This window comes from Polypterus senegalus, chromosome 11, assembly GCF_016835505.1.
Source record: "Polypterus senegalus isolate Bchr_013 chromosome 11, ASM1683550v1, whole genome shotgun sequence".
Classification (NCBI taxonomy): Eukaryota; Metazoa; Chordata; class Cladistia; order Polypteriformes; family Polypteridae; genus Polypterus; species Polypterus senegalus.
Window position 1 is genome coordinate 38,565,911 of NC_053164.1, and position 25,080 is coordinate 38,590,990.

The following is a 25,080-nucleotide window of genomic DNA, read 5'->3' on the forward strand; positions in this document are numbered from 1 at the left end:
GTAGTAATGGGCTCACTTGGCTAATCTAGGTATACTTACTGTTAGGCATCTGCTTGGAAATCTCTCCCCTTAATTCGTTTTCTCCAATAATCATTTACACACGCGTTTATTGTTTTTCAAGTTTAGTTTATTCCCACTGAGTCCAGTGGGAAATCAAAGCCATACTGAGAGCACTGAGCTCATAGAAGGAAACAAGTGGCAGGCAGCTGGGTAGGGTGTCACCTGTTTGTTTTGGTGAATCTGCCAAATCTGATTTTTTAGAATCTCCAGCAGCGCATCACTTGCTGTCCTCATTTGGGTTTTATGGAAGTGGTGGTGCCTATGTGGCCAAACAATTAGCACCTGGCAGGAAACCCACCATGTACATCCTATCCCAGAGCACTGCACCCAATTAAAAAATAATATTAGTACAAAACTATTCTATTATTGTGATGCAAATCGTATTATCATTTTTAAGATAAGGCAGCCAAAGGGGACATTAATATTAGGGACGTATTGGTAACTATGCTCCACTCCCACTAACTTTAAGGTTAGTATTTGTGTTTGGGATAGGCCAGTCTAACAATTTAGAATCCAAAAATGAAGTTATTGGGGCAGCAGCCCCACCGATTTGTGTCACGATAATAGAAAAGTACCCAAAACTCTATTTGGAAGAAAGCACAACAACAAAATGCTTAGTATAAAAACACCATGCAGTTTTTACATAAATATATACAAATCAATGCTTTTTTTAATTAACCTCTGAATTTTTAAGAAGATTGCATTTTGGTTTGAGTGTATGATGGGGTAGGTGTTAATTAGTTCTGTATGGTGAATTTAACAACTTTACCGTATATATTATTGAGGCACATGAAAAGCTGGAAGCAGATAATGTGCATTTTGGCGGTTTATATCAATTGCAAGTTTTAAGTTTCCTTTTTAATAAATTGTAATGCTTTTCATTGTGATTGGTTTTTTCCTACCTTATAAACTGTTATGACTATTAGTCACATTATACATTAAAATATACTTTATTACATTTATTTTCAGACCAGTCTGTATCACCCTTGTGTAGAAATGAGTGACCTACCCCAACAATATCTCCAAAACCAGCAACCATACAGCCATGGTGCCTTTTCACCTCCTTTGCAGCCGATGAACTATGCAATTGGACTTAAAGAAGCTGTCCCCTGGGTGCAGAGTTGGCAAGGTGGGCTGACCACACTTTCACCTTCTGGCTACTCAGGTCTGGATATGCACACAGACCTCACTTATGCCACCAGGCCACTCACTGCAAATGGTAAGTTACGGGGTTTTTTTAAAAATCTTTCTCTCTATTATGTAAAACAATCTTGGGACGAGACAAGACTTTTTCAGAGAGATGAGACGTGACATTCTCAGAGAGACACTTTCACGTCCCGCGAGACAAGACTTTTTTGCCTAGAGATTTAACCACGCCTGGGGCTGGAAATAAAAGACAAAGAGTAGATGACAAAGTAGAACATCGTAAAGAATTCAAAAACGTTGGCGTGATACACATGCAGAGCAGGTTAGCGATAATCCATCCATTATCCAACCCACTACATCCTAACTACAGGGTCATGGGGGTCTGCTGGAGCCAATCCCAGCCAACACAGGGTGCAAGGCAGGAAACAAACCCCTGGCAGGGCGCCAGCAGACCCGCACCTACGGGCAGGACAACCGCGACACTTGTCAGGGGCCCGAGCTAGATAGGGGCCTGCCCTTTTTTGAGTTTTTTTTTCTCGAAAGGTCCATTATTAACGCACATATTTGAAACACGAAAGGGGCCCGAACTCTGTCAGCTGCCTGGGGCCCAGAATTTCCTAGGTGCGGGCCTGGCGCCAGCCAGGTTAGAGATAAAGAAAGTACTAAAATTCGAAAGTCTTAAAAAATGATAGTAAAGATCGCATTAGCACAAAGAAACAGAAATTATTACTCGGTGAAATAACGGAACAGCAGAAAGAGATCAAATATATTGTTCATATTTAAACTCCGCTCCTCATGTTCTTCCATATTTCTCTTATCACAGTGTTGTACTGGGGAAAAGATGTGTTGTTACACATGTCAGGTTCAGGATGAGAACTGTACTAATGCATCCCTTCTCGGCCTCAGCCTCACAATGTGTTAGCCATTTAACAATACCATTACTCTAAGACCCTGCGGTGGGTTGGCACCCTGCCCAGGATTGGTTCCTGCCTTGTGCCTTGTGTTGGCTGGGATTGGCTCCAGCAGACCCCCATGACCCTGTATTCGGATTCGGCGGGTTAGAAAATGGATGGCTGGATTACTAAGACCACATTGTCAATGGTTACCAAATGCAACAAAATATAATCTTATCATGTAAAGCAAATATAACAAATAACAAAGTCCTATTTTACTCCACTAATTCACCCATAATCCACAACTTAGTTTTTGCAGTTTTGAAGTCATCAATGACATCCACAAAACTCATTTGACGTGTGAGCTCCCTTTCAGTGGAAAAGATCTCAAAACTGCTTGGCCTTTCTTAGTGTTTTGATGCGTGTAAATAAGTATAAGGGTAAATCAAAAAGTAAAGGCAATTTGAAAATTAGCCAGTAACTGCAATAGATAGAAGCTGATGCAATGCAAAACATTCACAATGACCTATGGGTACTTCTAACATGAACAGTGCAGCCCTCTGCCATTAGTCTAGTCGAAGCCAAGGTCAAATGAACATGGACATCCGCTGTGGGATCACACCACTATTGAATAACATGCCATGGCGAGATGTCTTTGGGCAGAGGGAGTGTAACCTGCTGAAATTCATTGAAGAATGTTGGCTTGTGCAGATCAGTAAGCTGTTTGGGTACCCATCCTGTGCAAACTTTATGCTACTCCAAGTCATCATGCACTACCGTATGTGCAGATCCATAGCTGATATCTAAATGTACAGCAACAGCAGATAATGTAATCCATCGGACGTCTGTGATGTTGTGTGCATTGTGTGCGCGACGTTGATGGTTGAGCAGATCAAGCTTTGTTGTTTACATTCGATCTTCCCAATTTAAACCTTTCTACCCATTCATAAACTTTTTGTTCAGTCATGCTGTTTTCACTTCTGTACTGAGCCAACATCATTTGGTGAATTTCAGCAGGTTTCATTCCCACTGGCCAATGAAATCTCACTGCAACACTCTACTCAAAAATGGTGAGCTCCAGGAGCGGAGCGTCCATTTTCATATGACCTTGACTTCAGCTAGACCAATGGCAGAGTGTTCAAACTGTCCATTAGTGATCACTAACATGTCGTGTTGCTTCAGCTTCTATCCATTACTGTTAACACATAATTTTTAAATCATCTTTACTTTTTTGATTTACCCTCATAATTTCTCATAGATTTCAGACTGCTATCCTTATAAAGACCATTTCCTTAGCCACAGTTGAATAACTGTAACTGTAGCTGCATTTCACAAAGGTTTCCAAATGGTTCAAAATAATTCAAATGCAACTATCAGATAGACATTCTGACACTAGTATGGCTCGTCATACAAAAAATACTCCACAGTCCGAGTGTCTTCATTTTAAAAGATTTTAATTCAAGACCAAGTTTATTGTCATGTGCAGAGTAAGGAAACACGTTTCCCTGCTGTCCACACCAAATGATAAAACCAACATATAAAGATAAACATAAACAATAAGTAGCAGGTAGATAATAAGTAACAGAAGCAGCATAAAGTAAAAAAAAACAGAAGTATAAAGTGTAATGTGCAGGTAGGTGTGTGATGGAGAAGTCAAATACAGTTACAGTTGTGTGAGGTAGATAGAATGAGGTGAACCACGGTTATAAACTCCAGTCAGTTATTTAGGAGTCTAATGGCCTTGGGAAAGAAAGAGTTCTTTAGCCTGGAAGTCCTGCATTTCATACTTCTACGTCTCCTGCCTGAGGGTAGAAGTGTGAACAGTTGGTGCTGGGGTGGGTGGGTTCCCTGAGGATCGAGGCAGTTCTCCTGTGGACTCTGCAGTTGTAGATGCTCTGCAGAGAGGGCAGTGGGTTCCTGGTGATCTTCTCAGCAGTCTTTACCACTTTCTGCAGGCGTTTGTGGTCCATAGCAGTAGTGTTGCCATACCACACGGTGATGCAGCTGGTCAAGATGCTCTCAACAATGCAGCTATAAAAGTTGCTGAGGATCTTAGATGACATACCAAACTTCCTCAGCCTCCTCAGAAAGTACAGCCGCTGTTGAGCCATCTTGACGAGCTGTGTGGTGTTAAGTGTCCAAGTTAAGTCCTCACTGATGTATTTGCCCAGGTATTTAATGCTGCTCACCCTCTCTACTTCAAGCCCTCTCCTTTCTCATGTCCACTATCATGTCCTTTGTCTTGTCTGTTTTGAGGATGAGGATGTTGTCCTCACACCATGATGCCAGACTGTCCACCTCCTTCCTGTAGGCCGCCTCATCCCCATCAGTGATGCGTCCTATCACTGTGGGGTCATCTGCAAAGTTTAGGATGATGTTATCTTTGTGGGAGGCGACACAATCGTGGGTGAGCAGGGTGTAGAGGATGGGGTTGAGGACGCATCTCTGTGGCGTGCCTGTGTTTGTGATAATGGTGGCTGAAATCTTATTACCAATCCTGACAGACTGGGGCCTGCCAGTCAGAACGTCTAGGAGACAGTCACAGAGGGTGGGGTGCAGGCAGACAGTTTATGGGTGAGTTTATGGGGGATAACCGCATTAAAGGCAGAGCTGTAGTCAACAAAGAGCAACCTGATGTAGGAGTCTTTGTTCTCCAGATGGGAGAGGGACTAATGTAGTGCGGCCGTGATGGCATCTGAGGTGGACCTGTTGGGCCAGTAGGCATACTGCAGGGGGTCCAGGGTGTCCAGTATGCTGCCCTGAATGTGGCCCAGCACCACTCTCACCACTTAGTGCATTTCAAAGCAAACAGTTCACACTGAATATAGAGAAAAAAGCTGATAGTACACGCAAAAAAAGAAGAAAAAATAGTATCTTATGATATTCTGCTTTAATATCTAGGTTACATTTCTGAAGGTTTCTATGCACTATTCTATGCAGCAGATGGTCAGAAAATCCATGCCTTTAATGTCTATCTGGCCCTTCATGTTTCTTTCTAGCCATCCAACTTCAATCTATAGGCTATTCTACAGTCACACAGAGTTAAGATTATGAACATTCCATTTTCTATACTGTATAGAGGGTAAAACTGAACCTTCCACTGTCTATTTTAAGCTATATCACAGTTTGAGTCAAAATTATGCTAATAGCACTGCTATGTTTATACTTGTATACAAATTTTGTGGACTATTTATGTGCCACATATGGTACATGTGTTGAATATGATGGCGAACAGGTTGAGACAAACCTGTAAATCATCTTGAATTATGTTTTGTGAATAAATTGTTTTTAGCCATTCAAGTGTTAATATAATTTTAACTCACCCTGTATATTCAAGTTCAACCTAAGTAGACAATGGAAAATTTAGCATTAACATTAGCTTAATGGATTTGGCTCTTACAGTAACTGTGGCAGGCAGTGGGACCCTAGTAGCCGGGAGCTAATTTGTATAATGACCCACTCAGGTCAAGTCATCATGCATTACCATCTTGTGTAGCCATACTCAGTTGTTGCTGTCATTCTTGTCCATATTGTTACAATGAATGTCTGTACAGACTGTACTGGGCCTCTGACAAGCCCAGGGCCCCAGACAAGTGCTCCTTTTTATCCCTCCATTGGTGCCACTGCCAACTGACCAGATTGACTGTCTTCCCCAGTAGGTTTTGGCACACATTGCTTTCTAGAGTTTAGAGGAATTATTATATTACTAACAACATTATCATGTATTCTTGAGCCTTGTCTGAGTCAAGTCAGCAGTTACCAATATAGATGCTGCTACCCTTTGAGAAAATGCTATAAAAACAGGAGACTTCATACCATTACATCACACATTACACATGTTTTTGTGGCCACGTTGGTTTTGTCGTGCTCATGCATTGTTTTTTGAGAGGTTTGAATGGAGGTATATCTGGGTGTGATTGTAATCAAGAGCAAAATCCATCAAGACCCCAAAGCATTCCAGGAGTAATGAGATTATGTAACCAAAAACACAAGGGAAGGGATGACAAAGGGAGAACACACAGACAAAAATACTGAGGAAGACAAACTTGGGTGCACCACTGAACTTTAGTACATCCTAACTATCCATCCATTATCCAACCCCCTATATCCTAACTACAGGGTCACAGGGGTCTGCTGGAGCCAATCCCAGCCAACAGAGGGTAGGAAACAAACCCCAGGCAGGGCGCCAGCCCACTGCAGGGCAAACACACACACCAAGCACACACTAGGGACAATTTAGTATTGCCAATGCACCTAACCTGCATGTCTTTGGACTGTGGGAGGAAACCGGAGTAAACCCACACAGACATGGGGAGAACATGCAAACTCCATGCAGGGAAGACCCGGGAAGTGAACCTGGGTCTCCTAACTGTAAGGCAGCAGCACTACCCACTGTGCCACCGTGCCGCCCCACATCCTAACTAGCAAAATCAAAATAAGTGCCATATTGTTTAACCTTCCAACTCTTTTCGTTTTTCACTTTGATTTCTTTAGTCACTCATCTACCCTGCCAGCTGTTTTTTTTTTTTGCCCAATTCCCACCTGACTACAGGCTTACAAGCAGTGAGCACCTTTTATAGGCCCTTTAACATGTTTTGGAGTTAGGGATGGCTCTAAAATGACCCAGGGTCACTAGACCTTTTCTGGCAGTTATAGAGTAATTGTTTTGAATCCCTTCAAAACTACAGGGCCTATCCCACCCTTCTCTGAAGAAGCTCCTCTGATAAATTAAGAGGAAGCCTAGTCTTACTTCTTACCAGTTATCCTTGTTTTAATTTTCTTGTATTCTATTGCCTGTACAATTACAGGAGTTGCTGCTTATGGTGGTCTCTATTTACAACAACAACAACAACAACATTTATTTATATAGCACATTTTCATACAAACAGTAGCTCAAAGTGCTTTACATATTAAAGAATAGAAAAATGAAAGACACAATTATAAAACAAAATAAATCAACATTAATTAACATCGAATAAGAGTAAGGTTCAATGGCCAGGGGGGACAGAAAAAACAAAAAGACTCCAGACGGCTAGAGAAAAAATAAAAATAATAAATAAAATTTACCCACACTGGCACCTGGTTAAGCAACCCATTTGCTATTATGGTTTGTTTCAAAATTGCCATGGCCTTAACCTGTTCCAACCCAATTTAAAGGGATACTCCAACAAAAAAATGATATATTTTATGTGTTATTTACCTAATGTAGTTTGTAGTGACGACAGAGAAAAATGTTTATTCTCATGTTTTCATGCATAAAGGAAATAACAAGCTTTCTGATATAATAGGCATTGATGGAGGCCAGCGCAGGACAACAGAAAACATTATCAAAAAGTTCATGAAAATATTTCATGATATTCATGTCACATAATCCACATCTCAAGTTCTTCGCTCTTATTCTCACTATGTCCAAAACGTGTATTTTTTACTAAAATAAAATAAAACCTCCTGAAACTGAATGCATTCCGATATGGATGAGCATTTCAATTGTAGACCTGCCTAATGTCATTTCATTTATATTTTAATAAAGTGAGCCGCAACTGGAGTGGCAACTGTACATTTAAACTGCCCTTCTGCTTGTTGAAGCGTCTCAGATGTGCACAAGCCTGAGGCGTATCCTCTTCCACATAATGTTGTCACTCACTTTTCTTTAACTTTTGATCTTTAGTTTTACATGTCTCTCAGTTCCTGTTTTGTGTTAGTTAATATCACATGAAACACAGTGTTAGGAAATGAATAAGCTGTTACAATTCAAATGCTCGGATGCGTTTGAACGCATTCTATTTTCTTTTATGAGCGTTTTATAGAAGTGGTTTATTGAACAATATTTTGGGGTGTTGTGAGCATGTGACTGGATGACTTGACATGTGGGTTACAGGACACCAGTAACATATTTATTTCTTGGAAGTTTTGTTATTGCTCTGTTTGCTGTTGTCTAACGTTGGACCCCTATTATATTAGAAACTTGGCTATCTCCATTCTACATGAAACCCTTAGAATAGAATTTTTTTTGGACATCAATGCAAAGTGTATGGGGAAAGTTACATATAAAAAATACTGTACTATGTTTGGGTGAAGTGTTTTTTAAAAGCTGCTTCAGCCAGACAGAGAAATCCATTACATAAGCTACACATGCAGGGTGTAACACACGTCTGTTTTATTTTTTTATTTTCCACTCAACCACAGATGTTTTTGTTAACAGACAGCCTCTTCAGATTATAATAGATATATTATACATTGTTTATCCTTAATATACTGTATTATTGAATTAATGTTTCTCAATGTGCACATTACAGATGCCACATGTTGACACTGCTGTGTACTGCACTGTCACTTCATTTTAGTTCCAGTTCTGAAGCCTTTCCACCTTACTTTTATCCTCACTTTGGATTTTCACCCTCTCCATCCTAGGACAAGCTGCCTCTCCAATATGGTGTGAGGCAGGCCCTTTGATAGTTGTGATCGCAGTGCTACCAGCTGAGTATAACAATATTTCATATATTCTCAAAGCCTCCTACATTCTCATATGTGACATCTCTCAAGTTCACATCTTGCCCATAAGATAGTTGAGATGATCCCATGTTTGGGTCTTCGATGATAGCTGTCAGAAGTACGGCAAAAAGTCACACAAAAAAAAAAGATTTGGACCAGCCACCCGTATATTGTTCCTGGTTGCAGTTGGATAGATTCAAGGTACAGATTTATACAGGTTGGAGTCCACAACTGAACGACTTTGCTGGCACAAAGATGGCGGCTTTAAGGGAGATTGGAGGAAGTGATGTCAATAGTGGGGCCGGAACCAGAAGTGGTGTCATTGAGGCCAGAACCAGAAGTGACATCGTCAGGGCCAGGCAGAATTTCCCATAACTGGTCTGCAGAGAAGTGAGAGAAAGAGTTAGTGCACACCGCCACCCCTTGGTCTGGCCTGGAATTACTTTCATTCAGGCCTTTTAACAGCCTCCCATGCGCCTGTGTGTGACACCGCATATCTTCAATATCTTCAATTTAAAAATTCATTTGAAAATTCAGAGTAACAAGCCAGGTGCCAAATCTTAACATTAATAATATTAATAATTAAAAAAAAAGAAAAAGTAAAGAAAGCTAAGTGAGAGAGCTTCTGTAAAAGGCTACTGCCTGGCAGTATGTGGAGATGCTCCCGAAGCTATGTGACAAAAGTGACGCCTCATCAGCTGTGCTGTGTGCCATGTTCATTTTCAAATAATAAGAGAAAGTCTGCAGATGGGTAACTAGAATGAGATCAGCACCTTTCCTGGTGAGGATCGCAGCAACAGCATATTGAGCTGGACGGACTTCTTCCTACACCTTCTGGGTAATTCTGAGATGTTCCCAGGTCATTTGAATGATACACATTTTAAAATAAATTTAAAAATGATAAGACATTTTCAATAAATAAATCATAGAATATGAATTTACCAGTAACGGCATACTGAACGATAATGTGCAGTGAATGCACTTGATTTGAGCAATCATAGTTTTCATACTCTTTCTCTGTACATTTTGCATTTGTTTGGTCAGAGGTTGATGTGCTTGCTTCTACCTGAGGAGCTCTTCTTTTCTCCACCCTAGCAGTCCGCTGCTTCTCTTCTTTCGTCGGCACTTTCCACGTTAAAACTGATTAAGTTTGTTTTTGTGGTGCAATTACTTTCTTTAATTTTTCACTCAAGCTGGCACTTAAGTGTTCAATCTGCCTCAAGAATGATTAGCGAAGGTGGTAGGGAATAAGAACGGTGCCCATACGCATGCACCACACGGCCGCCCTGCTGCGCACTGCCGAGAGTTGATTCTACAATAAAATAAAATAAAAATAAAAGAGTAATAAAAATCATCACCCTGAAAGCAGATAGTAAACGTCACATAGTATATGTGTACCACATTTCAAGTCAATAGGTGAAACCGTTGGCGAGCTACAGGTGATTTGAAATCCTGGACAGACAAACGAACAGCCATGGTAGCGTATTATATAGGAAGATAATCCAAGAAGGCAACAAAGTATAAAATGAAGACCACAACAATAGGTTGATGGCCAAATCAGATCAAAACTTGGCTTTTACCAGAAAGCATTAGAAATTAGACCCGGTGCTGGTTTGAGGACTGCTGGTGCTTATTTTCTTTTTTAGGTAATTATGAGCCGTTGCAGGGAACATCTCCAGAGATCCATGACCATAATTATGGAGTAAAGGAAAATATTCTAAATGGAACCAGTTCAGAACAAGGGGTCATCTGCTCCCAGCAGGTAGGAGAATGGGAATGTATTGTGACAAATCCTACAAATATGATGTTTTCCAAGTGAAGTCAGCAGACATAGAAAACTTTAATTGGACTTCTCAAGGTCTGCTTTTCAAACTTGTTAATGCTAATGAATTACGAAAGTTTTGAGCGAAGCTGCTAGACCCTTATAGAGATGAAGAGTCAGTGTGAGGCAATAAATGAGCTGAGCTCTATATAGCCTTAGAAAATAAAGTCTAGTATATAGAACTGTGTTTTTAATGAAAATAAAAAATAAACATTCCAACAGCCTATTTTTAATTATGTGATTCAAAAAGAGCGGCTTTCCAAGTTTAAGAGCATCTTCGGAAGGGGCACAATTCTCATTTTGACCTGAATCAGCTGTGAAGTAAATGTGACTGTCATTGCATTTTTTGTGGTAAACACATATGGCCGCTAATTCATTTCTGTCCTAGGCTTCCCCACACCAGAGCATTAGCTGTGGTCCCACCTCCAAATATGGTCTGGATCCAGACACAATTCCTGATGTGGTAAGTTGAAGTACCTTAATAATAAAGTGGTTCTTGTAGGTGGTATGTTGGTTAAATTAAAAACGGGATAAGGTCTGTCTGATTTGAGAATTGAGTCTTAGATACACTGCAACTTCATTGACTACGACAAAAGTGTAAATATTTGAGGAATGTACTGATGAATGGCAGCAGAAAGTGGAAGAGTTTAAGGTTTATGCGAACACCCAACACGCATAAGATGGATCAATTTAAGAAACTACTAATAAAGTGAAGTTAGTAAGAGAAAGCCAGGTGGTGGTTCTGCAAAATGTAGGTATTTCAAACCCTAAAGTTGTTGGTTCAAATCCTGCTACTGACACTGTGTGACCACAAGCAAGTCGCTTGACCTACCTGTGCTCCAATTGGAAAACCAAAAGAAAAAAAAAAACAATTTTATCATAAATGTTGTAAGTCACCTTGGATAAAGGCATGAGCAAAATAAGTAAATGTAATGTAATGTAATTTTGGCACTGTGAATAGAATGCCAAGAAGAATTATTTCAGGATTGAATCTGGAAATTATATCTGAATGGCTGAAGAATTCATTTAAGCCAGTTTCCCAGCCAGACAGGCGGTAGCAGCCATAGGCAGCTGGATTAGTTAGAGTCCTTGTGGTGTCTGTCAGGGTTTGTAGCTCCTATTGACCGCTCAAGTGGTAGTTTTATCAGGGGAGACAAGAGGGTGCTTCATAGAGGTGGCCCTGCTACTTTCATAGGGCTATGGATGACCAGGAGGTACTTCCTCATTAAATAGGTGTGCCACCAGAAATAATGCTGGCTCAGGCCTTAACACAGGGGAGCTTGAAGTTAGGAGCAAAAGGAGACCAGGGCTCCACAGTGGACAAGGAGAAGGATGAGGAGGAGGAAGGGGACCAGACATTTGGAAACAGGTTTAGAGAAAAGGTTTTAGGCATGTGCAGGTGGCATAAAAGGCATTGCAGATAATGCCAGAAAGGGCACTATATCTGTACAATCAGGCCCAAAGGGACACAGAGTTTATTGTTTTGAATTGTGTTTCCCCATTTGTATTATGTGATCCTCTTTCTTCTTCTTGCAGAACCTGTTTTCCCAATAAATTGTTAGTTTTTGGACCATGTCCAATGCTCAGAAGTACTCTGTGGAAAAGTCATTCCACTCTCAGAGTAGACGCAAAGCCACAACAATGACACAATTACCACAACAGCAACCAATCACAACATTGCACACTGGGAAAATTCTAAAGGACAAGAAATTTTTTTTTGCCATTATATAAAAAGGGTGATTGGGCAGATCCAAGCAACTATAGGCCAGTAGCTTAACATGCATCACAGGTAAACTAATGGGAGGAATTATTAAGAAAACATTTTGTCCTTTTTTGAAGTCACATCTTTTGAATATATTACTGTGAAGCTGGTTTCCTCCCCTCCTGTGCTACTGTTGTTAGTTTATCACCTTCCCAAATCTGTAGTGAATTATCTGTCTGAATTTAATTAACTTCTCACTGTAACCTCATCTCTTCGCCCTCCTGTAATTGTACTTGGTGACATTAATATCCATGTTGATATCAACTGCTCTCTCACAGCTGAGTTCATCTCAACTTTGAAATGTTTTAACTTGACACAGCATGTTGATTCCCCAACTCATACTCGTGGTCATATTCTTGATCTGCTTTTTTCAAATGGCTTGAATAATGTGTCTGTCTCATGTTCACTCTCTCATATTTCTGATCATAAGCTCATCGAATGTAACTTTAGCATCATTACCACTACTTCTGTTGAGAAAAAGTCTGTCTCATATTGCTACATTAGGTCTGTTAATTCTGATTTGTTTGCTGCTTCCCTTCTGTCTTCGTCTCTTTCTGGTCTGCATAGTCTTTCCTCTCCTGACAGTAAAGTTTCTCTTGATCAAATCTATCACAGTTTCCCCTCTACAACTCAATCACTCACTCATTCTGATCTGCGATCTCCATCATCAAGACTCACTTGTTTCTCGCCTGTTGACTCTCTTGCCATCTTTGAACTTATTAATAAGTCTAATTCCTCCTCCTGTCTTCTTGATCCTGCTTCCACTACTCTGCTTAAAACATGCTTATCCATAATTAGTACTCCTGTTGCCTCATTGCATGTTTCATTTCAGATTCTGTCCCTACTGCCCTCAAAACTGCTGCAGTTACCCCAATCCTTCAAACACCCGACTTGGATCTTACTTCTCTCTCCAGTTACAGGCCTATATCTAATCTCCCTTTTTGGCTAAGGTGATGGAACACATGGTTGCTACACTACTCCACGCCTTTCTTCTAGACAATACACTGTATGAGCCTTTTCAGTCTGGTTTTTGTACACAACATAGCACTGAGACAGCTCTTTTCCGTGTAGTTAATGATCTTCGCCGGTCTGCAGATTGCCGCCTCCTGCAGCACCACTGTCCCTGAAAATCAGCCGCTGCACTAGACTAGCCTGCAAGCATCACTGTTGGCCTCTGTGTGCTTGCGTGCAGCCAGTTCAAGAGCAGTTGGCTCTGTGATTTATGGAATTTCATCAATGGTGTCAGTTGTACCTTGTACAGTACATATAATAATATGTAGTTTTTTTTTATAGTTTTTACAGTTCATTGGCAGTGTGAAAAATTATCAGCGTTGCAGTATTTGTGATGCTCTTTGTATGAAGAAAATATGCGTTCCATTAAAATTGAACTTTTTCTTGGTGAATTGTGACAGTTCCTTAACAAGCGCAGCAAAAAAGTATTTGGCATCCACAGATGCATTAACCCCCTAGTATGTGGCAGTTTAAGGGTTAATATTCTCCTCCTTCTTGACTTAAGGTACAGCATTTGACACTGTTAATCATGAAGTCCTCCTCTCACGTCTCTCCACTGTAGGGATCCCTGGCTTAGCCCTTCAAAAGTTCACATCATCTCTTCCTAATAGGAAACAGTCTGTCACACTCAGCAGATACAAGTCCTTCACCTCACCTGTGTCGCATGGTGTCCCTCAGGGTTCAGTCCTTGGGCTATTACTCTTTCTACTTTATATCCTTCCTTTGGGTCAGATTATTTGCAGACATGGCCTTAACTTCCACTGCTATGCAAATGATATACAGTTATATCTTAGTACACACTCCTCTACTAGGGCTGGGCGATAAGGCAAAAAAAAAAAATCTAGGTTTTTTCATAAAGTTTCACCGATTCTCGATTTCGATTTTTTTTATTGTGTAACTAGTCAACTTAAAACATTACAACAACATGACTTAAGTAACATTCTCTTTATAAGTAACTTAAAAAACCATCTGGTTAAGGAACATTGTATTTTTAATGGCCATGCCATACATAAATTGGTCAACAAGGTGTAAATAAATGTAAAACAAATTCACAAGTTAAATATCTTTGCAGAAGATTTGAATGAAATATGAAAGTAAATATTGTGCAATTTGAATTAAACATTAAATACTTCTGAATATATAGTAAGAAAATAACCATTTTCACCAATGTAAACATTACATCAGTCAACTCAAAAAGTTATGCAAATTTTCAACAGTAAACAAAAACAAACAAAAAAAAAATTTTGAAATAGCAGTTCATTGTACTTTGACAGAAATATTGTAAAGAGCTTTCTCCTTCATAACTGCAGAATATGAATCTATAACCAACAAACTCATGTTAAGTGATTGGCACTGTTATTACAAAAGCAAAACAATAATAATCATCATCATTTCAGCTATTAATGAAATAACATCTGAATAACTGCGATTTTAATGCTTGCATTATTAATCATACTTACCAATGGCATTGTAAAGACGATGTCCAAAGCACTGAAGATGGGTCCAGTCGTTCATCTTCACTGCTTTGATCATGTTCGTTCCACTGTCAGTGGTCACGCACACCTGTCGATCCTCCACAAGCTTCCAAGACGCCAGCGCATCTTTAAGCCCATGACCAATTATTTCCCCAGTATGATCGTCAGGAAAATAACATATCTGAAGGCAAAAACTTCGCAGTTTCCATTCTGCGTCAACATAATGGGCTGTAAGGCTCATGTAAGGCTGAAGAGTACGACTATTCCACAGGTCAGTCGTCGTAGAAAAAAAAGATGCCCTTTCAAGCTGCTCCGCTACTTTTTCACGTGTTTCAGTGTACATTCGGGGAATAGCTACGTCTTTGAAATATTTGCGGCTCGGCAACTTGTATCTTGGATCAGCAGTGTGTAGCATTTTTATGAACCCTGGCTTTTCGATGGTGTATATGGGAACCATGTCCTTAGCGATATGAAACGCCACAGCATCTGTCATTTCTTTCCATCGGGGCGCCTTTTTGTCGTATGGAACGGAATTGGAAAATGATACCGCTAATGACATCTGGCGTTTTGCAATTTTAGGTGGACTTTTTGCACTTGGATTTGGCTTGTTTTCATCTCTTAACTTTGAGCGTTCTTCCCATTCAGCTTGGTGCCTTTGTCGCAAATGTTGGAATAAATTAGTGGTGCTGCCACTGCCGGTTGAAACTGACTTTCTGCATATTTTGCATTTGACAAAAGTTTGTTCGACGTCTGAACTCTCGAATCCGAACCATTTCCAAACCACAGAGGAAACGTTACTACCTTTCTTTGGCACAAGGTCATCCTGACGTGAAGAGCCGTCCATCTCTATGATATTATTTCTGTAGCCTATTACGTTCCTTCATAGAGCACTGTACTCACAGGTGAGAGGTTAATTAGGCGCGCCATCATGTGTTCGGAGTCGGACAAGCCTCTTAATTATTCTGCCATAGGTGCAATTACAATGTATCTAATTTTTATTAAAAAAATAATTAAAAATAAATAAATAAAAAAATCGCTATACCTCGATTTAATAAAAAAAAATAAATCGTCTTAAAACGTAAATTCGAATTAATCGAAAAAATCGAAAAAATCGCCCAGCCCTATCCTCTACACACTCACCTCCCAGCACACTCACTGACTGTATCACTGATCTTAAGCTATGGATGGAAAATAACTTTCTCAAACTTAATGCCAATAAAACTGAAGTGTTACTGGTAGGCCCAAACTCCCTACTTTCTAAGGCATCCAACTTCTCTGTTTCTATTGATGGTACACTTGTCAAACCTGCTCCTGTTGTCAGAGATCTTGGTGTTTTATTTGATCCATCACTTAACTTTGAGCTACACATTTGGTCTCTTTCCAAAATTTCTTTCTATCATCTCCATAACATTGCCTGCCGCCGTCCATTTTTGTCCTTTAATAATGCTCAAACTTTGGTTCATTGTTTCATAATGTCTTGTATTGATTATTGTAATTCCCTCTTCATCAGCCTCCCAGCAAAATCTATGCTATGGACTGGGTTATCATCTTTATGCAGATGATACTCAACGCTACTTCAATGTTAAAAGTAGAACTTCATCAGAGCTTTCTCAACTCACAACTTCCTTAGTGAAATTAAAGCCTGGATGGAGCAGAACTCTTTAAAATTAAATTGCAACAAAACTGAACTCCTGCAAATTGGGACTAAAATGCAACTCAATAAAATGAGCTCCTTCCCAGTCCATCTTGGCAATGATCTCATGAGACCTGCCTCTACTGCAAAGAATCTTGGTGTCATTTTGATTCCTGTTTCTCTTATTCTGCCCACATAAATCACATTAAGAAACTTTCTTACTTTCACTTCCATAACATATCCCGTGTTCGCTCCTTCCTCTCCTTTTCTAATGCTGAGAAACTTGTCCATGCTTTTATCGCATCCCGCATCGATTATTGTAATTCCCTACTGGCAGGTGCCCCTTCTAATCTTATATCGCAGCTCCAGCTTATTCAAAACTCAGCTGCAAGATTCCTCAGTTGAACCAGCAGCAGTGAGCACATCACACCCATCCTGCTCCGTCTTCACTGGCTCCCTGTGTCTTACAGAATCGAAAATAAAATCCTACAAATAACCTACAAAGCCTTAAATAACCTCCGACCAAACTCCATCACTATGTGCTTGCCCGCCCACTAAGGTCCTCTGATTCTGGCAATCTTGTTGTGCCCCACACTAATCTACACTCCATGGGTGACAGGGCCTTCAGCTATATAGCGCTCAGACTCTGGAATGACCTACCGAAATTAATCAGATGAGCTGACTCCATGACTTCCTTTAAAAAAACATTTCAAAACTCATCTGTTCAGGAAGGCTTTTAGCTCTACTTGACTTCATTCCCATTCTCTCAGTTTACCTCCATGTCAAGATGCTCATGTAACCTGTATGTGTGTGCTAGACCATCAATTATGTTGTCTGTTAGGCTTTCTCTGAATTTACTGTCTTAATCTTCTTTATTTATTTATTTATTTGGTTTGTACAATGCTATATACTGTATACCCTGCCGTTCTTTCTTATATTCTGTAAGTGTCTTGCGCATGGGAAAGGCGCTATATAAATAAAATATATTATTATTATTATTATTATTATTATTATTATTATTATTATTATTATTATTATTATGCAGAAGCTACAGTACATTCAGAACTCTACAGCCAGAGTCCTCACCCACACAAAGCGTTCTGCTCACATCTCCCCTGTTCTCTCCCAACTTCACTGATTACCGGTTCCATCAAGGATTAAATTCAAGGTTCTACTTCTCACCTTCAAAGCCCTACATATTCTTGCCCCTCTCTGCCTCACTCGGCTTCTAGCTCCATACACTCCTTATCACTCTCTCAGGTTCTCAAGCAGTAATCTCTTTACTGTCCCACACACCAGACTCTCCACCCTGGGAGGCAGGTCCTTCAGTGTTACGGCCCCTCAACTCTGAAACTCTGTTCCTCAGTCTCTCTGAGATTACTCCTCTTTCTCCACCTTCCGGTTGAGCGACCGGAGCGACTGGCGTGACTGATCGCCGCTGCTCTCCGGCAACGTTTTAACGTTTTTTCTTTTTTAACTTTTTTGTGATTAACTTACAATCTAATGGACTAGGCAGCTGTTTTCATTTTCATTTCGGGCAGATTTATTCGTTGAGTTTTATTTTTCAGTCATTTAAAGCTAGACTGATTTCTAGCTTGACTGCTGATTTGGCTGTGTATGGACTATTTTTTGGCCTATCCCTGCTTTGAGACTTACAGTACCTGGCTTTGTTCTCCAGACATCCGAGTTGTCTGTGTCTTTGCTTAACCTGTGGACCGGTAGGATATTTATTTGGTTTATTTGTTTGATCCCTCCTGTCGCTCGCTGTCCAACCTGCGATGGGCCTGCTTCAGTACTCAGCTGCCGAGCTACTCCGACTCCATTTTCACCTGTCCGAGCCTCCGCTGACTGGCCTATATCTCTACCCAGACATCATATTCCTCCCCCGTTGAAGATACATCCACCGCGGGTCCTGCCGGAGTATTCAAGCTGACAGTTCGGAAATAATAAAGTCCATCTGGTCCAGTTCTCGATGTCGTCCACGTAATTTAGGCAGAGTCGCTGACCACAGTGTGTGAGTCAGCCTAGCCCGGTCAGCTAACATCGTTGCTAAACGCGATAACGCCGTTGTAAACTTCGGTCTCCTGAACGAGCAAGGGGCCTTTCAACCACGATCTCCTCACTGATCGTAGGTTTGACTTTTTCTGTCTAACTGAGACATGGCAACAACCCCATGGCTTTTCCCAACTTAACAAATCCACTCCCCTGGGGTTTGTTTACATCTGTCAACCCTGTGGCTCTGGCCGAGGTTGAGGTCTTGCATTAAGGTTTTATGTGAAATGGAAAGTCCTGCCGTTGTCTGTTCCTGCCTTCAGTTCTTTTGAATCTCTTGTATGTCAATTAATGGACCTATTTCTGCTATTATTGCAACTGTTTACCTCCCCGCTAAACCAAATAATGACTTTCTGAACGACTTTGCTGTTTTCCTTACACACTTATCTACTGTTTCATCAAACATAATACTTCTGGGGGATTTCAATATACATATGAATAATATCAATGTCCCTATTACTAGTGACTTTACATCCTGCCTTGAGAGTTTTGGGTTCCAGCAGCATACTGATGTTGCCACTCATTCCAAAGGACATACAGTGTTTTGGACTTGATTTGCTGTTCTGGAGTTACCCCTTTTGATTGTACTGTGGATGAACTCCCCATAACTGATCACTTTCTTATTTCATTCAGCGTTAAACTTGCACTTTCCAACACTAAGCTTTCCTGTCTCATATCTTTCTGTAATATTAAGAATATTAACTTAGACTCTCTTTCCTCTAGTATTGATTCCCTTATGGACATTGATAATTTATCGACTCCTGAAGAACTGGTCTCACACTATAACACTGGACTTAATGGTATTCTTAACTCTGTTGCTCCATTAAAAACTAGATCTGTTTCTTTCTCCTTTTCTGCTCTCTGGTTCACGCCTGAACTTCAGCTTTTGAAAGCCAAAGGCTGGCAACTTCAACGGTTATATAAAAAAACGGGACTCTTTGTTCACAAAGAGATGTACAAAAACTATATACTTTATTACAAGGACTGTATTACCCAAACTAAATCTAACTATTATACTCTCAGTATTACTTCCAATGAAGAAAACACCAAGTCATTGTTTTCACTACTTAACAATATCACACAACCCCCGGATTCTTTACCTTTACTCAACTGAATTTTGGAATTCCCTTATGTCCTTTTTTAATGAAAAAATCCAGAAGATTCATCAGTCTCTCGGTACGGATTCCTCCAGTACTTCATTTGAATTTCACCCACTAACTCCCTCATTTTCCTCTTTTCAGCTTCCTACTTTCTCAGAAATCTCATATCTTGTCTGTAAGTCTAAGCCATCCACCTGTCAACTGGACCCTCCCTACAGTTCTGGTCAAAGCCTGCCTCCCTCTCTGTCCCCTTATCTCTGCTATAATCCACTCTTCTCTCGCTACTGGTACTGTTCCTTCATCGTTTAAAACTGCTGCAATAACCCCAATACTGAAAAAATCAGGTGCCAACCTGACTAATTTCAGTAATTTTCATCCTATTTCTAATCTACCCTTCATTTCCAAAATTCTTGATAGAATAGCGGCTATTCAACTTCATTCTCATTTATCTCAAAATAATCTGTATGAACAGTTCTAGTCTGGTTTTCATCCCCTCCACAGTACAGAAACGGCACTTATAAAATTACTAATGACCTCCTTATGATAGCTGATTCTGGTTTAATTACTATTTTCATCCTTCTTGATCTGAGTGCAGCCTTTGACACTATTTGTCATACTACTCTTCTCAATAGATTATCTTCGATTGGCATTACCAACACTCCACTAGACTGGTTCAGATCCTACCTCTCAGGCCGCACTCAGCTTAAAACTTCCACATCCCAACCCACCGCTGTTACTTCAGGCGTGCCACAAGGCTCTGTCCTGGGCCCCTCCTTTTCATTATTTACCTCCTACCCCTTGGCAATATCTTTTGTAAATATAACATTAGCTTCCACTGTTATGCTGATGACACCCAGCTCTATCTCACTAGCAAACCTACTGCTTCCTTTCCACCCTCCTCACTTACTGATTGCATAGCAGAAATCAAATCCTGGTTTTTTTTCAAATTTTCTTAAATTAAATAGTGACAAAACTGAGGTTCTCTTCATTGGTACAAAATCAACATTATCCAAAACTGATCATTTTTCATTGATAATTCCTCTGTTTCCCCTTCCCCACAGGTTAAGACTCTGGGTGTCATCCTTGACAGTACTTTATCCTTTCAGTCCCACATCAATAACATCTCCCGGTCTGCATATTTTCACTTATGTAACATTAATTGTATTCACATCTCCCTCACTCCCCACACCACTGATATCCTTGTTCATAGCCTTGTCACTTCTCGTCTGGATTATTGCAATTCCCCTTTCTTTGGTCTTTCTCACAAATCTCTTTATAAGATTCAACTGGTCCAGAATTCAGCTGCCCACATCATTACTAGAACCCCCTCTATTCACCATATCACTCCCGTTTTGCACCAGCTTCATTGGCTTTCAGTTAAGTTCCTCATTCAATTCAAAATTCTCCTACTAACTTTTAAGGCTATCCATAACCTTGCCCCTCCATATCTGTCTGACCTCCTCCATGTTGCCATTCTGTCCACTTGACTGTCCCCTTCGTCTGTCTTACAGCTATGGGGAGCACAGCATTCAGCTTCTCTGCTCCCCAGCTCTGGAACTCACTACCACCTGAGCTTAGAATAATTGAATCATTTTCACTTTTCAAATCTAAACTTTAAACTCATTTGTTTAAAACTGCTTTTTCTCTTTGATTACAATTGCTCTGTCTGATTTTAACTTTTGTATTTTACTTTTGTGTATAATCTGTGTTTTGTCTATTGTTTGGTGTCCTTGAGTGTTTAGAAAGGTGTCTATAAATAAATAAAATGTATTATTATTTATTATTATTAAATCTCCTCCTTTTTCTGTGTGATCTCTCTCTTTTTTCCCTCCCCCTCTGTATGTAAAGTGACCTTGAATTTGCTTACGGCGCTCTATAAAGGAAACTTATTATTATTAGTATTATTAAAAAGACTGAGCAGCAAATGGCAAGAACAGGAGTGTTAGTGAAACATCAACATAGGTTCAAAAGGGGAATAGGTCCTGTTTTACTTACATGTCAGAATTCTATGAGGAGGCAACAAAAAGATGAGATCAGAGTGGTGCATATGATATTATTTAGCTTGAATTTTAGAAAGCATTTTGTAAGATAGCGCATGAGAGGTTCTGAATGAACCTAAAAGAAGTGGGAGTTCATGGTGCTGTTTGTAGATGGATGCAGAATTGGCTAAAACATAAGATGCAGAGGATGATGCTGTAAGGAACCTTATCAGAATCGGGTGATGTTAAGAGTGGTGTCCCTCAGGGGTCAGTGCTAGGGCCTCTGCTCTTTTCTCTTGTATAGAATGGATCACTTGATCCTAATCAGGCTGGCTCCAACAGGAACCACTCTACTGAGGCAGCTCCATTGACTGTTATCGACGAGCCACAGATATCATGAGTTATCAAAATGTCATCAGTGCCGATCCTTTAAGACTTCCCTTTAACCTTGTCATCACCAGGACTGCTTTCAGATGGTTTGAGTCATACATCTTGGGCAGTTCCCACCTTGTGTCCTGATGAGAAGTGATGTCAAGGGTGCATCAGACATGCATAGAGGCAGCCCAAGGATCAATGCCGGTTCCCCTACTCTTGTCTTTCTGCACCACCTCACTGGGCTTATCATCCATTGGTTTCTCATATCAGTGCTTTGCTGATGATGCACAGCTATACCTTTTGTTCTTTCCTGAGGACAACTTGGTATTGGCTTGAGTATTTTCATGTCTTACTAATATTTCAATCTGAATGAAGGACCACCAACTACAGCGCAACCTGGCAAAGACAAAGCTTCTTGTTATCCTGGCCAGACTGTTTGTTTACATCCCCATCTCTGTACAGTGTGGCTCATTGTCACCAACACCTGCCAACTTAGTACAAAACCTTTTTGGAGGAGATTGATGAGCACCCACCTTTCTCTTAGCACATTTCAACTGTCTCTCATTCATGCACATTCATTCAGTATAACATTTGCTGACTCAGACTTTATCTGACTGAGTGTACAGCACAACGTCTGGTCAAGGCTATTGTCTTGTCATGTATGGATTACTGCAAATCACTACTAGCAAGAGGACCTGCATGTCTTATGAAGCCACTGGGTATGGTCCAAAATTCAGCAGCCCATTTTGCATTCAACCAGCCAAGATGGATGCCTGTCACTCCTCACTTCAGATTGCTAAACTGATTCCCTATAGCAGCACATATTAAGTTCAGATCCTTGATGCTTGCCCACAGAGTAGTCAATAGGTCAGGACCCATGTGTATGGAAACACTGGTGAGGTGCTGTGCATCTTCTTGCCCACTCTGGTCTGCCAGTGAACAGCATCTGGCAATGCACTTCATGTGTGGTATCAAATCTCAATCCATACTCTTCATTTGTAGCTCCTAGTTTGTAGAACAGGCTGCCCACCTACATCTGAACTGCTGACTCCCTAAATGTGTTAAGAAGTGATTGAAAACCTTACTGTTCCGTGAAATTTCTTTCAAATCTCTCTCTATATAAAATTCAATGTCTGTCTGTCTGTATGTCTGTCTGCTTTTCACGAGAGAACTACTTAACTGATTTAGATCTGGATTTTTTCAGTTATAATTTGCTTGAACATTTCGGTTGATTTTGCAATTTCTCTCATTGCGCTAAGTATTATAGTTCGGTTGTGGCACCAGTTTATTCAGACGAATCTGAGAGACAGGCTGCGGGCCGAGAAGAGGTGGAGGCAGGACCTCAGGAGAAGGAAGCTGGGAGATGCCATCCTCACTCACACTCTAGCCTTCATTCGAGTTGCTGTACCTCTCGCCACATGTTGGAACGTACCCTGCCTCCACTTAGTTAGCGATACAATACAATACAATTATTTTTTGTACAGCAAAAATCACACAAGAAGTACTGCAATGGGCTTTAACAGGCCCTACCACTTGACAGCCCCCCAGCCTTGACTCTTTAAGAAGATGAGAAAAAACTCCCAAAAAAGACACTTGTAGGGAAAAAATGGAAGAAACCTTGGGAAAGGCAATTCAAAGAGAGACCTATTTCTAGGTAGGTTGGGCGTGCAGTGGGTGTCAAAAACAAGGGGGTCAATACAATGCACAGAACAGAACAAATCCTCAATACAGTTTAAAAATAAAAATTTTAGAAGTACAGAGTAGAATTTAACAGTAGATGATATCACATGATATGATTTGGATTTGTTTAGAGTCCAGGAGACCTCATTCATCAAGCTGCCTCCCCCATTTGTCTATTCCAAGGCTGAAATAGTGCTGATCCAATAAAAGGACCCCTCTTTTCCACGATTCCTGCAATCCTCCATCAGGGATGACTTTACCTTAGGCAGGCAAAACAACTTGGGAGGTGGGCCGTGGCACCAAGTGCCGCATTTGAGTACCGAGAAGAGAAACAGAATAGGTGAGGGTTAGTATCAAATTATAACTATCATGTTACTTATGTTTTAGTGCTAATGACTGACAACAGAGATGCAGTCTGTACAGTTAATCAGCAGCTCTAGTCAGGATATGCTAAACTGAAGTAGTGAGTCTTCAGCCGGGATTTAAAAGCTGAGACCGAAGGGGCATCTCTTATTGTAGCAGGCAGACCATTCCACAGTTTAGGGGCCCTGTAGCTAAAACCTCAACCTCCCACTGTTATTTTATTAATTTATATTGAGATCTTAATGTGTGCTCTGGTTTGTAAGTCATGATAAGTTCAGACAAGTAAGCCGGGCCTTGGCCATTTAATGCTTTATATGTTAACTGGAGGATTTTGAAATCTCCCCCTAAACTTAACCGGGAGCCAGTGTAAGGATTTAAGAACTGGAGTTATGTGTTCGTATTTTCTTGTTCTTGTAATAATTCTTGCAGCAGCATTTTGGATTAACTGGAGGCTGTATAAAGAACAGTTTGAACATCAAGTGAACACCGCATTGCAGTAGTCAATCCTACAGATACCTGTTTGTTCAGCAGACATTATCATCTACAGCAGGTATGTCAAACACGCGGCCTGCAACAGAAATCTGTGCAGCCCGCATGACAGATCCTAGTTAGCACTGAACTTGTACAAAATGATTACTATCGTTTGTGATCGAATCATTTCTGCCTTCTGACAAAAGCGCGTTTTCCCATGGCATTACAGTACCGGAAACGTCATCTGCTAGTATAGCCACAAGCCTTGACCAAAGTTAATGAGCCGCAACATCACAACTGAAGTGCTTGGCTGAAGCAGCAGGGGCGGCTTTAGGCATGTGCAAACTGTGCACCTGCACAGGGCCGCCACGCCAATATATATTGAATATAAAACAGAAAGAGAAAATAACAACATAGCTGACGGCAATGTGGCCGAAAAACATTGCGTTTCTTGTTAATTAGTATGCTGTATTTACTAATGTCGCTAGAGGCGGAGCAGTAAGCTATATAGTATTATAACGTTCTGCCATAATGAGAATATCATGGGCCGCCACTTGGTTTTCAAGTTACGGACACGCGCATATAGCAGCGTGTCATGAGCACGAGACGGCTATGCAGTGTCCGCAACGGACATGGCCATCCGCTGTGCATAAGATACCATATTGACATTGGTGGGCGAAGGGTCCACCGATTCTTTTTCTGCCCACGGCCGCCACGAGCCTAGAGCTGCCCCTGCTAGGTTACACTACTGGCTGGGCTACTGAGA

The 25,080-nt window shown here is 40.7% G+C and overlaps 1 protein-coding gene across 1 annotated transcript in view; it reads left to right on the forward strand.

Annotated features, from left to right (window-relative positions):
- The window catches only part of si:dkey-13n15.2 (protein transport protein Sec24C), a 92,777-nt gene that overhangs the window by 909 nt on the left and 66,788 nt on the right, over positions 1-25,080 (forward strand). The window contains exons 2-4 of the mRNA XM_039768422.1: positions 1,030-1,279; positions 10,238-10,353; positions 10,802-10,876. Of these exons, the coding sequence (XP_039624356.1) occupies positions 1,030-1,279; positions 10,238-10,353; positions 10,802-10,876 (441 nt within the window). The remainder of the gene's footprint in view (positions 1-1,029; positions 1,280-10,237; positions 10,354-10,801; positions 10,877-25,080) is intronic.